At 49.1% G+C, this 13695-nt stretch overlaps 1 protein-coding gene across 1 annotated transcript; it reads left to right on the top strand.

Annotated features, from left to right (window-relative positions):
• Nucleotides 1-999: 999 nt before the first annotated feature.
• Nucleotides 1000-3152, top strand: LOC123424943 (xylan glycosyltransferase MUCI21-like). Its single transcript, XM_045108625.1, has one exon. It carries the CDS (start codon nucleotides 1077-1079, stop codon nucleotides 2865-2867), a length of 1791 nt encoding a protein of 596 aa, XP_044964560.1. The 5' UTR covers nucleotides 1000-1076; the 3' UTR covers nucleotides 2868-3152.
• Nucleotides 3153-13695: the final 10543 nt, after the last annotated feature.

The raw sequence follows: 13695 nt of genomic DNA, 5'->3' as shown, positions 1-13695 counted from the left end.
ATCATCCGGGATTTAAGTGTGTTTATGTAAACTGTTAAGTTGTGTGCCCATGGTACTCCATGGATCGTTCCAAATTAAGCGCTACTGGTCTGGTGAATGAAAGGCAACTAAGATTTAAGGTCTTCACATAAATTGTGAATGTATACTTCTGGCTTCTTCATATGGATTTGTTTTGAGCGTGGTGGCACACAGTAGAAAGACATAGGATGTGCTTTTGGCCATCCTTTTTTTCTTCTATAGAACAATGAAAAATATATGCATCTATGGAATGAATACATATCTAATGCGATACTAGGGTAACAAGATATGAATCTACAATCTAATGAGACATTAGGCGCAACAAGACATGTATCTATCATCAAAACGAACTAGTGTCACTTTGAAGTCTTGCATTTGTGAGTTGTTTCAAATCAAGCATGATATACAACATATACCGATCTAATGCAACACTAGGCACAACAAGATATGTATCTATCATCTAATGGGACACTAGGCGCAACAAGATATGTATCTATCATCGAATGAACTAGCGTCACTCTGAAGTCTTTTGTTTGTGAGTTGTTTTAGATCAGGCACGACATACAACAGATATTGATATGATGTGACACTTTAGCGCAACAAGATATCGTTCTACCATCCAAACAACTATCATCGCTATGATATCTTGCATATGAGTTGTTTCAAACCGAGCACGATACCACCATCACAAGAGATATACCTCACCGCTTCCTTCGAACAGCTATTGCCCGTCACTCGAGATGTATCATGCATGGAGTGGGTACAAATCAAGCAGTCCGACGCAGAAAAAGCGAGAAGACTCGACTTTTCTGAGTTGTAACGGCGCCGAATAGCGATGGCGTACGATAGAAGCGTCGTGCCTTGGATATATGGCCGGCTTTAATTTTGAGAGAAAAGAATGTGAGAAGATAAGTCTTCATTCATGATTTGACAAATGAATCGCGGTTACCCAACAAAAGCTTTGCATCGATATTCCGCCATTGATCTCCGTTGCAATCAAAGGACCCACAATTTTCTTCAAGGGTGTTCCATGGGTGCTGCTGTCGGGTTGCCATAGCATGGCTCCTCAACCCCTAACCGCCGCTAATTTTCTACTAATCCCCTTCTGCAGTGCCATTTATAGCTCCCCCGCCTCTCTCCTCTCCCTTCGTCACAGTCCAAAACCCCGGCCGAGAGCCTTCTCTCTCCTCTCCTCTCTTCTCTTTCTTCTCTCTCTAGAGCACAGCGAGGACATGGTGCAACAGCACAGAATCTACGTCGTGCAGTTCGACAAGGGGGAGCCTGACCAGGAGGAGCTGTCATGCAAGGCCTCGCCGCCCAAGGGCGGCGGCCGCCGGATCATGTACTACTACCATGACTACGGCACCGGGGGCGGCGCCGGCAAGAACGGCAAGCCGGCCAAGTCCAGGGCGCTCAGCCTGAGCGGCTTCTTCGGCTTGCTCCTCATCTGCTTCTTCGGCCTCGCCACGCTCCTCGCGGCTCCGGGCGCCTTCTTCTCCTTCGCGCGAACTGGTGGTGGTGCGGCGGCGGCGGCGGCGGCCACGCAGCAGCAGAGCGCGCCGTGCTCTGGGAACGGCAACGACACCCTGTGCTGCGACCGCTCGTCGAGGCGCGCGGACATGTGCTTCGCGCGCGGCGACCTGCGCATGCACTCGGCCAGCGCCTCGTTCCAGCTCGTGTCCTCGGCCGGGCGATCGGCGGCGGAGGAGGAGAGGATTCGGCCGTACACGCGCAAGTGGGAGGCGCACGTGATGAAGACCATCGACGAGGTGCGCTTCCGGCGCGTGTCCCCCGGCGACGCCGCGCGCTGCGACGTGCGGCACGACATGCCGGCCGTGCTGCTCTCCACGGGCGGGTTCACGGGAAACGTGTACCACGAGTTCAACGACGGCCTCCTCCCCATGTTCGTGACGGCGGGCCACCTCCGGCGCCGCGTGGTGTTCGTCATCCTCGAGTACCACGACTGGTGGATGACCAAGTACGGCGACGTCGTGTCCCGCCTCTCGGCGTTCCCGCCCATCGACTTCACCGCTGATCGCCGCGTCCACTGCTTCCCCGAGGTGATCGCCGGCCTCCGCATCCACGGCGAGCTCACCGTGGACCCCGCCAGGACCCCCGAGGGCAGGAGCATCCGCGACTTCCGCCGCCTCCTCGACGACGCCTACCGCCCCCGCATCAACTACCTGGAGCGCATGGAGCGCAAGGCCGCCCGCAAGCAACAACGCCGCGCCGGCGCCGGCGCCGCCGCGAAGCTCGCCCTCCCGAGCAATCACGCGGCGGCTCCGTCTGAGCGGCCGAAGCTGGTGATCGTGTCGAGGACGGGGTCCCGTGTGATCGAGAACGAGGAGGAGCTGAAGGCGGTGGCCACAGACGTGGGGTTCGACGTGCGCGTGGTCCGGCCGGAGCGGAGCACGGAGATGTGCAAGATATACCGCGACCTGAACGCGAGCGACGCGATGGTGGGCGTGCACGGCGCCGCCATGACGCACTTCCTCTTCATGCGCCCGGGCAAGGTGTTCATCCAGGTGGTGCCGCTGGGCACGGACTGGGCGGCGAACGAGTACTACGGCGAGCCGGCGGCGCGGCTCGGGCTGCGGTACGTCGGGTACAAGATCCTGCCGGAGGAGAGCTCCCTGGCGCGCGAGTACCCCGCGGGCCACCCCGTGCTGACGGACCCCGCCGGCGTGGCGCAGCGCGGCTGGGACGTGACCAAGAAGGTGTACCTGGACCGGCAGAACGTGCGGCTCGACCTGGCCAGGTTCCGGGAGGAGCTGGTCGGCGCCCACCGGTACCTCGCCGCCGGCAAGCGGAAGGGCCGGCCGAAAAGCAAACCCACCGCCGCGATGTGATCGATCGGTCGGTCGATCAGCAGGCGTCCCTCCCGTATAGTAGCAGTTGGTTACTCCTATAGATGAAAATTACAGACATACACCTTTCTTTCTCTCCTCTCCGCTCAGTTCTTGCCAGTTACAGTTACAGCAGCTAACTTCATACTACCTGACCATTCCATTCATTAGATTTTTACTACTCATGTGCTGATGATGTGCCCGTGATCGATCGATGCCGGTTATCAAGCTTGATGTGAATACATACATACATACATACATACCCAATAATGAAGGATTCAGTTACAATTTTGCGTCCCTGACAGCAAGCGGAAGAAGAAGATTCCTGTGTGGCAGAGCACCGGCCGGTTGGTGGTGCTTGCGGGGCACGAACTGCGAACCGCCTGCTGTTGCACCGTCTGAAACGCATGCAGAGGGCCCAAGGAAGGAACAATCGTACTACCACCGGTGCAGGTTGGGCAGGCAGGCAGGGCAGGGAGATGTCTGACCTGATTCCAGTCCAATCCCATCCCAGCCGATTGATGATCGATCGTCGATGGGGTGTGGTTGTTTTGGATGGGTTGGTTGGAACATGCTGGTCGGCTTTCGTTAAGCGTCAATAAAGCGGTGACAATTAGTGGCCATAAAGGTTGCATCGCCACCGGTAGTGCTCGGGGATGGCGACCGCATCCGGAAGTGCGTGCGTGCGTGTGTGTTCCTGCTCCGGCTTCTTTTTCTACCGCTGCCACTGAAGACTGAACTGAACGGCTAGTTGTTGTGGAGAGCAGAGACGAGTCACCGGTCAATTGTTTCAGTGGGAGGCTATTTTAGTTGCTCGCGCAGGCCGTTGCCTCACCTAGAAGCACTTAAAAAAGAAGAGAGGTCCATTAGTAGGAGTAACACTACTAGTGTTTTGCTTGGCGGTCTGGGTAACAGGGTAAGTGTAGAACCGATACACACGTTTGGTCGTTACTTTGGTCACACGCCAGTGAGTAAAAACAGCAGTGTACTTACTGGATTTGTCTTGGATTTGAAGAAGCAAGCCAGATGGTTCCTTCCAATACACACACTTGGTGGTTCATTTTTGTGGTTGCGTGTCAGTAAAAACTTAGTGGGTGAGATGCAACCCTTTTCCGTGGCGATTGTGGGAATGGCACCAGAGGAATGACAGCTCAAATCATTTTGCGTGTATCAGCGGACTATAGGCTACGAAACGACATCTAGGAAAAGGAAACCGCGGGGGAGTTGGCTGGGTGCCTGGGCTAAGATTAGCTGCTGGCATACATAGGCGGCCGTATCAGGCTGTAGCCAGTAGTTAGTGGGCAGTGGGATGGGATGATCCTCACCTCACCAGCAGGTTAATGGCGATGGCCGATGGTGCTCTTGTCCTTGGCTAGGCTAGCTCTCGCGTGCGCGCTGCGTTACCGTCCACGTTCCACTGCTAGCGGTAGAATACGCGGCCACCGATCCACAGCTATCTGAATCTGCACGTCGACGTCGCTGATTTTTGCAGGGTGAATCGTGGCGTGGGTGCAAATGAAACGCCGGACGATAGGCATGAGTGAGTGGAATTCAAATTTGGAAACTCCAATGCCGCACACGGGACGAGAGCCCACGTCTAGACCGTCGCATCGTCTTGTGCTGGGCTTTGGTAAATGCATGAACGAGTGGCGTCCTAGAGAGTGTCGGATAATCGGGTTCCTTTAAACCATTAGGCTCGATTCAGGAACCGGGACTAGAAAAGCAGGACTAGTGCTAGCCCCAGTTCAGCCCCGAACCGGGGCTACTGGTCCTTCACGTGGCGGAGCTGCGAGCGAGAGGGGGGGTATTAGTCCCGGTTCTTATTACGAACTCGGGCTATTGCTTCGCTGTTTTTTTTAGCACTTTTTAGGGTTTAGGGTTTTGCACTAAAATGGATGAGCTATTTTGCTGTCCCTTTTTGTTTGCTATTTTTCCATTTATTTATTTTGGATATTTTTTAATTCTTGTTTTGCACTAAATTGGATGATACATACACACTAATAAAGGACAACTATATTGCACATCATCGTCACGAATATATTACATCATCTCTCCGTCGTGTTTTGTCAAACATATTACAAAATATAGACACGAGTTACATGTGTTGGGAAACGTTGCATGGGAAACAAAAATTTTCCTACGCACACGAAGACCTATAATGGTGATGTTCATCTACGAGAGGGAGATCAAATCCACATACCCTTGTAGATCGCTCAGCGGAAAGCGTTAAGAAACGCGGTTGATGTAGTGGTACAACTTCGTGATTCAAATCACCGTTGTCCCACGATCCGTCCCGATCTAGTATCGAATGGACGGCACCTCCACATTCAGCACACGTACAACTAGATGACGATCTCCGCCTTCTTGATCCAGCAAGAGAGACGAGGAAGTAGATGAGTCCTCCGACAGCGTGACGGCGCGCCGGTGATGGTGATGATCTATTCCTGCAGGGCTCCGCCCGAGCACCGCAGAAATCCGATCTAGAGGTAGAACTACGAGGTATCGGTTTGAGTTGCACGTGGCAAAGCTGTGTCTCAAAAACCCTAAAACCTCTAGTATATATATAGGAGAAGGGGAGGGGCTAGCCTTGGGGCTCAAGGGGGCCCCTAGGGTGCCGGCCGAAGTGGAGAGGAGGACTCCAACTCCAATTCGGTTTGGGGAAGGAGGAGTCCTCCTCTCCCTTTCCACCTCCCTCTTTTTTTCCTTTTCTTTTGGTTTTCTCTTCTTGCGCCATAGCCCACTTGGGCTGGCCTCACCAACCCACTAAGGTCTGGTGCGCCACCCTAGGACTATTGGGCTCACTCCCAGATGGGCGGGCCCTTCCCGGTGAAAACCCGGAACCCATTCGTTACTCCCGGTACACTGCCGGTAATGCCCGAAATCTTTCCGGTGACCAAATGAAACCATCCTATATATCAATCTTCGTTTCCGGACCATTCCGGAAACCCCCGTGATGTCCGTGATCTCATCCGGGACTCCGAACAACCTTCGGTCATCAACACCTGTAACTCAACTATATCGAAATATCATCGAACCTTAAGTGTGCAGACCCTGCGGATTCGAGAACTATGTAGACATGACCTGAGACACTCTCCGACCAATATCCAATAGGGGGACCTGGATGTTCATATTGGATCCTACATATTCTACGAAGATCTTATCGGTTGAACCTCTGTGCCAAGGATTCATATAATCCCGTATAACATTCCCTTTGTCCTTCGGTATGTTACTTGCCCGAGATTTGATCGTTGGTATCCCTATACCTATTTCAATCTCGTTACCGGCAAGTCTCTTTACTCGTTCCGTAATACAAGATCTCGTGACTAACACTTTAGTCACATTGCTTGCAAGGCTTATATGTGATGTTGTATTACCGAGTGGGTCCCGAGATACCTCTCCGTCACACGGAGCAACAAATCCTAGTCTTGATCCATGCTAACTCAACGGATACCTTCGGAGATACCTGTAGAGCACCTTTATAGTCACCCAATAATGTTGCGACGTTTGATACATACAAGGTATTCCTCCGGTGTCAGTGAGTTACATGATCTCATGGTCATAGGAATGAATAATTGACACGCAGAAAACAATAGCAACAAAATGACACGATCACATGCTACGTTATAATTTGGGTCTTGTCCATCACATCATTCTCCTAATGATGTGATCCAGTTATCAAGTGACAACACTTGCATATGGTCAGAAAACCTTAACCATCATTGATCAACTGGCTAGTCAACTAGAGGCTTACTAGGGACATTGTTTTGTCTATATATCCACACATGTATCTATGCTTTCATTCAATACAATTATAGCATGGATAATAAACGATTATCTTGAAACAGGAAATATAATAATAACTATTTTATCATTGCCTCTAGGGCATATTTCCAACAGTCTCCCACTTGCAGTAGAGTCAATAATCTAGTCTCACATCGCTATGCGATTTACATTGGAATGAATCTAACACCCATACAGTTATGGTGTTGATCATGCTTCGCTCGTGGAAGAGGTTTAGTCAGCGGGTCTGCAACATTCAGATCCGTGTGCACTTTGCAAATATTTACGCCTCTCCTTTGACGTAGTCGCGGATGAGGTTGAAGCGTCGTTTGATTTGTTTGGTCTTCTTGTGAAACCTTGGTTCCTTTTGCTAAAGCAATGGCACCAGTGTTGTCACAGAACAAAGTTATTGGATTTAGTGTGCTTGGCGCAACTCCAAGATCCGTCATGAACTGCTTCATCGAGACACCCTCCTTACGTGCCTCCGAGGCAGCCATGTACTTCGCTTCACATGTAGAATCTTCTATGACGCTTTGCTTGGAACTGCACCAGCTTACCGCACCCCCATTGAGAATAAATACGTATCCGGTTTGAGACTTAGAGTCATCCGGATTAGTGTCAAAGCTTGCATCGACGTAACCCTTTACGACGAGCTCTTCGTCACCTCCATAAACGAGAAACATTTCCTTAGTCCTTTTTAGGTACTTCAGAATATTCTTGACCGCCGTCTAGTGATCCACTCCTGGATTACTTTGAAACTTACCTGCCATACTTATGGCCAGGCTGACGTCCGGCCTTGTCCACAACATTGCATACATGATAGACCCTATGGCTGAAGCATAGGGGATGGTACTCATCTTTTCTCTATCTTCCGCAGTTACTGGACACTGAGTCTTACTCAAGTTTATACCTTGTAATACTGGCAAGAACCCCTTCTTGGACTGCTCCATTTTGAACTTCTTCAAAACTTTATCAAGGTATGTGCTTTGTGAAAGTCCTATTAGGCGCCTCGATCTATCCCTATAGATTTTAATGCCTAATATGTAAGCAGCTTCTCCTAGGTCTTTCATTGAAAAACATTTTTTAAGTAATCCTTTACGCTCTCTAAAAACCCCACATTGTTTCCAATCAACAATATGCCACCCACATATAATATTACAAACGCTACAGAGCTCCCACTCACTTTCTTGTAAATACAAGATTCTCCAACAACTTGTATAAACCCAAATGCTTTGATCACCTCATCAAAGCGTTTATTCCAACTCCGAGATGCTTGCACCAGTCCATAAATGGATCGCTGGAGCTTGCATACTTTGTTAGCATTCTTTGGATCGACAAAACCTTCGGGTTGCATCATATACAACTCTTCCTTAAGAAAACCATCAAGGAACGCTGTTTTGACATCCATCTGCCAGATTTCATAATAAAAAATGCAGCTATTGCTAACATGATTCAGACGGACTTAAGCATCGCTACGGGTGAGAACGTCTCATCATAGTCAACTCCTTGAACTTTTGAAAAACCCTTTGCCACAAGTCGAGCTTTATAAACGGTCACATTACCGTCCGCGTCCGTCTTCTTCTTAAAGATCCATTTGTTTTGAATAGCCTTGCGACCTTCAGGTAATACTTCCAAAGTCCACACTTTTTTTTCATACATAGATCCTATCTCGGACTTCATGGCCTCCAGCCATGTGTCGGAATCCGGGCCCACCATTGCTTCTTCATAATTCACAGGCTCATTGTTGTCTAACAACATGATAGATAAGACATGATTACCGTACCACTCAGGAGCGGTACGTCATCTTGTCGACCTGCGAGGTCTGACAGTAGCTTGATTCAAAGTTTCATGATCATCATCATTAGATTCCTCCTCAACCGGTGTGTGGCACTCCGATAGAGGGCCGACGCACATCCGTCCCCAGGATAAGACCGGACGCACGCCAAAGACATGATACAGAAATTCCAGGCAAAAATGGATTTATTAATATAATGGAGTATTACAATACTTTTGCTTACAACAATATTACACAACTCCAAGGCTAACTAAATGACACCAGAGGTCTTGATACAGCGGCAACGACGTCCCTGGCTGGGCTCCATAACTCGCATGACTGGTTGGGTTACGATCTAGCACGACGAGTCTTCTCATGCAACTGGCCAAGTGCAAGGCCAGGTGAGTACTTCGAATGAACTCGCAAGACAACCAAATACATAGCATCCAAACAGCAGATAATGAAGCAAGCATAATAATAATATAATAGCTATTCTAAGCATGGCATGGAATTAATCGGAAAAATATGTATCAAGCATAGCATGACATGGACTAAACATGTAATCTACCTCAATAGTATGGCAAATATCACAACAAGTGCTTAAACAGCTTACTGTCACCGAATATCAACCTACTCTCTTCTGGGTTGTCCCACAACCCTCGACATACTCGTAATCCAATCTGAACAGATTCAAATCCCATCGCATGCTCATCTGACCATTCATCATATAGTCTTCTCTTGGCCAACACATCATGTTATCAACATCCTCTGATGTTCACACGAGACGAGTTCTACCATCATTACTAACACTGATATGGTTGAACATCTACTAAGGTCTGGTCGGGCTGTCCAATACCGTGGATGCGACTATTCGAATAGATTTGACACTCTGTAGAGGTTGCACACTTTACCCACACTATGGAGAACTGACCTCGTGATCCCATTCAGGTGGACCAGTGTTGCTCCAACGAAACTTGCTTGGCCCGTGACTCTTTCATCGTACCACCGACATTCATCCTCCCCCGGAGTCCTGCTCTGGGTGGCCCTGTGTCCTCATGACACCTGCCACCGTCGTGGCCAGACTAAACTGTCCCATCCGGGGAGGCCGGCACAAACAACTCAACTGGCTCACACGGTTATCACCGCCTACCTGATCAGGGTAGCACGCGTGCATAACCCTCCCTCTTTGGAGGTACCGGTGAAAGAGCATGCGATCAAACCAAGTCAAGGTCATCCCACAACGGCAAATGTGGTTGCACTGATGAGCCCGGACAGGTGACTCTGATAAACCAACTAGGTATCTTATCCCGAATGTTATCTGTCATAGCTGACACTACGATGTCATAGCAATCCGATAATTCATAAGCTGAAGCCACAACTGTCAATCCATATTCGTAAATTGTCGGATGAAACACAAAGTAATCATAGACAGTAACCTGAGCAGTATAATGTAAATGGAAAACTAATACTTTATAGATTCCTGCTATAATTTAGACCTTCAGAACCCTCGCATAAAATTGACAAATAAATCGGTAGCCACCAGAACGGTCGTTACAACACAGATCTGGGACGTTACTGGAATAACTCAACCCCGACTCAAGATGGTTGGAAAGTAGCTCAGAGCATGAGGCGATGTTGATAAGAAGAATGTAGCAGTTCCCTAAGACGGCCGAATAATAGCTGAGAGCATAGGGTCACTGCCACGGAAAGAAATTCAACAACTGCCCGCGATGGCCGAAAAGCAGCTTAGAACACGAGCTAGCTTCTGACAAGAGAAATATAACGTTGGCATCCACCCTGGACGGCCGAAAGCAGCTCAGACTCAGGCATGGTGCCATTATTGAAGAAAATGCGAGCAAGGGTTCGTCATCATCTCATACATCGCATTACCATATGATGTCTACTACGCAACCTTCTCCTTGTAGACGTTGTTGGGCCTCCAAGTGCAGAGGTTTGTAGGACAGTAGCAATTTTCCCTCAAGTGGGTGACCTAAGGTTTATCACTCCGTAGGAGGCGTGATACGTCTCCATCGTATCTACTTTTCCAAACTCTTTTGCCCTTGTTTTTGACTCTAATTTGCATGATTTGAATGGAACTACCTCGACTGACGCTGTTTTCAGCAGAATTGCCTTGGTGTTATTTTTGTGCAGAAATCAAAGTTCTCCATGTTGGAAATATGCCCTAGAGGCAATAATAATTAGTTATTATTATATTTCTTTGTTCATGATAATCGTTTATTATCCATGCTATAATTTTATTGATTGGAAACACAATACTTGTGTGGATACATAGACAAAACACTGTCCCTAGTAAGCCTCTAGTTGACTAGCTCGTTGATCAAAGATGGTCAAGGTTTCGTGGCCATAGGCAAGTGTTGTTACTTGATAACGGGATCACATCATTAGGAGAATCATGTGATGGACTAGACCCAAACTAATAGACGTAGCATGTTGATCGTGTCATTTTGTTGCTACTGTTTTCTGCGTGTCAAGTATTTGTTCCTATGACCATGAGATCATATAACTCACTGACACCGGAGGAATGCTTTGTGTGTATCAAACGTCGCAACGTAACTGGGTGACTATAAAGATGCTCTACAGGTATCTCCGAAGGTGTTCGTTGAGTTAGTATGGATCAAGACTGGGATTTGTCACTCCGTATGACGGAGAGGTATCTCGGGGCCCACTCGGTAATACAACATCACACACAAGCCTTGCAAGCAATGTGACTTAGTGTAAGTTGCGGGATCTTGTATTACGGAACGAGTAAAGAGACTTGCCGGTAAACGAGATTGAAATAGGTATGCGGATACCGACGATTGAATCTCGGGCAAGTAACATACCGAAGGACAAAGGGAATGACATACGGGATTATATGAATCCTTGACACTGAGGTTCAACCGATAAAGATCTTCGGAATATGTAGGATCCAATATGGGCATCCAGGTCCCGCTATTGGATATTGACCGAGGAGTCCCTCGGGTCATGTCTACATAGTTCTCGAACCCGCAGGGTCTGCACACTTAAGGTTCGACGATGTTTTATGCGTATTTGAGTTATATGGTTGGTTACCGAATGTTGTTCGGAGTCCCGGATGGGATCACGGAAGCCACGAGGGTTACCGGAATGGTCCGGAGACGAAGATTGATATATAGGATGACCTCATTTGGTTACCGAAAAGTTTTCGAGCATTACCGGAAAAGTTTCGGGCTCATCGGTAGTGTACCGGGAGTGCCGGGAGGGGTGACGGGGACTATCGAGAGGGGTGTCACGCCCCAAGGGGTCTCATGGGCTATGGGAAGAGATAAACCAGCCCCTAGTGGGCTGGAATAAGTTCCCACTAAGGCCCATAAGGTTTGAGAAGGGAAAAACACAAGGTGGAAAGAGTTTCCAAGTGGGAAGGTGGAATCCTACTCCAAGTAGGATGGGAGTAGGACTCCTCCACCTCAAATTTCGGCCAAACCTTGAGGGTTTGAGGCTGCCTCCTACCCTCCCTCCCTCCTATATATATTGAGGTATTAGGGCTGATTTGAGACAACTTTTGCCACGGCAACCCGACCACATACCTCCACGGTTTTACCTCTGGATCGCGTTTCTGCGGAGCTCGGGCGGAGCCGTGCTGAGATTAGATCACCACCAACCTCCGGAGCGCTGTCACGCTGCCGGAGAACTCATCTACCTCTCCGTCTCTCTTGCTGGATCAAGAAGGCCGAGATCATCGTCGAGCTATACGTGTGCTGAACGCAGAGGTGCCGTCCGTTCGGCACTAGATCGGAGCGGATCGTGGGACGGATCGCGGGACGGTTCGCGGGGCGGATCGAGGGACGTGAGGACTTTCCACTACATCAACCGTGTTTCTTAACGCTTCTGCTGTGCGATCTACAAGGGTACGTAGATCGGAAATCCCCTCTCGTAGATGGACATCACCATGATAGGTCTTCGTGCGCGTAGGAAATTTTTTGTTTCCCATGCGACGTTCCCCAACACTCCAAACGTCCTGAAAATTAACGGGGAGCAGTTTTGGAAAATATCAGAAATATCCGCGTCAAGTTCCACCTCAGGGGGTGGGCCAGTGGGCCACAAGCCCCTGCTCCGCCACCACCCCCCTGGTGGCGGTGGGCAGGCTTGTGGGGCCCACACGACCCTCCCGCCCCAACTCCAGCTCTATAAGTTGCCTTTTGTCCCAGAAAAAATAAAAAAGAGAAGTTTTCGTCGCGTTTTCGATACGGAGGCGCCGCCACCACCTGTTCTTCATCTGGAGGGTAGATCTGGAGTCCGTCTTGGGCTCCGAAGAGGGGAAATCGTTGCCATCGTCGTCATCAACCTTCTTCCCTCTCCAATTCCATGAAGCTCTTCGTCGTTCGTGAGTAATCTATTCGTAGGCTCGCTGGGCGGTGATGAGTAGGATGAGATCTATCATGTAATCGAGTTAGTTTTTTCTCTGTTTTTGACTCTTTTCAGATCTGATTTTGGAACGGAGTCCAAACGGAATAAAATCCCGAAAATAAATTTTTCCAGAACAGAAGAAGATCGGGGGACTTGAGGGCCAAGGCAGGGAGCCCACAAGCCCTATTGCCACGACCAGGGGGCCCGCGGCAACCAGGCTTGCGGCCTCCCTGGCGCTCCCTTGCCCTAGCTCTTTGGCCTATAAATTCCCTAAAATCGCAGAAAAAATCAGGGCATCCACGAAAACACTTTTCCGCCGCCGCAAGCTTCCGTTTCCGCGAGATCTCATCTGGAGACCCTTCCCGGTTCCCTGTCGGAGGGGACTTTGGAGTTGGAGGGCTTCTACATCAACATCATCGCCTCTCCAATGACTCGTGAGTAGTCCACTTCAGACCTACGGGTCCGTAGTTAGTAGCTAGATGGCTTGTTCTCTCTCTTGGATCTTCAATACAAAGTTCTCCATGATCTTCATGGAGATCTATCCGATGTAATCCTCTTTGGCGGTGTGTTTGTTGAGATCCATTGAATTGTGGATTTGTGATCAGATTATCTATGAATTATATTTGAGTCTTTGCTGATTTCTTATATGCATGATTTGATATCCTTGTAAGTCTCTCTGAGTCTTGGGTTTTGTTTGGCCAACTAGATCTATGATTCTTGCAATGGGAGAAGTGCTTGGTTTTGGGTTCATATCGTGCGGTGACCTTTCCCAGTGACAGAAGGGGCAGCAAGGCACGCATCATGTTGTTGCCATCAAGGGTAACAAGATGGGCTTTCATCATAGATTTGAGATTGTCCATCTACATCATGTCATCTTGCTTAAGGCGTTAC

The sequence above is a fragment of the Hordeum vulgare genome, chromosome 2H, assembly GCF_904849725.1.
Source record: "Hordeum vulgare subsp. vulgare chromosome 2H, MorexV3_pseudomolecules_assembly, whole genome shotgun sequence".
NCBI lineage: Eukaryota > Viridiplantae > Streptophyta > Magnoliopsida > Poales > Poaceae > Hordeum > Hordeum vulgare.
This window is presented reverse-complemented; position numbering and strand designations above follow the sequence as displayed.

Excerpts from the sequence above, each read along its gene's own strand:
- LOC123424943 (XM_045108625.1), top strand. The coding sequence starts at position 1,077 with ATGGCTCCTCAACCCCTAACCGCCGCTAATTTTCTACTAATCCCCTTC.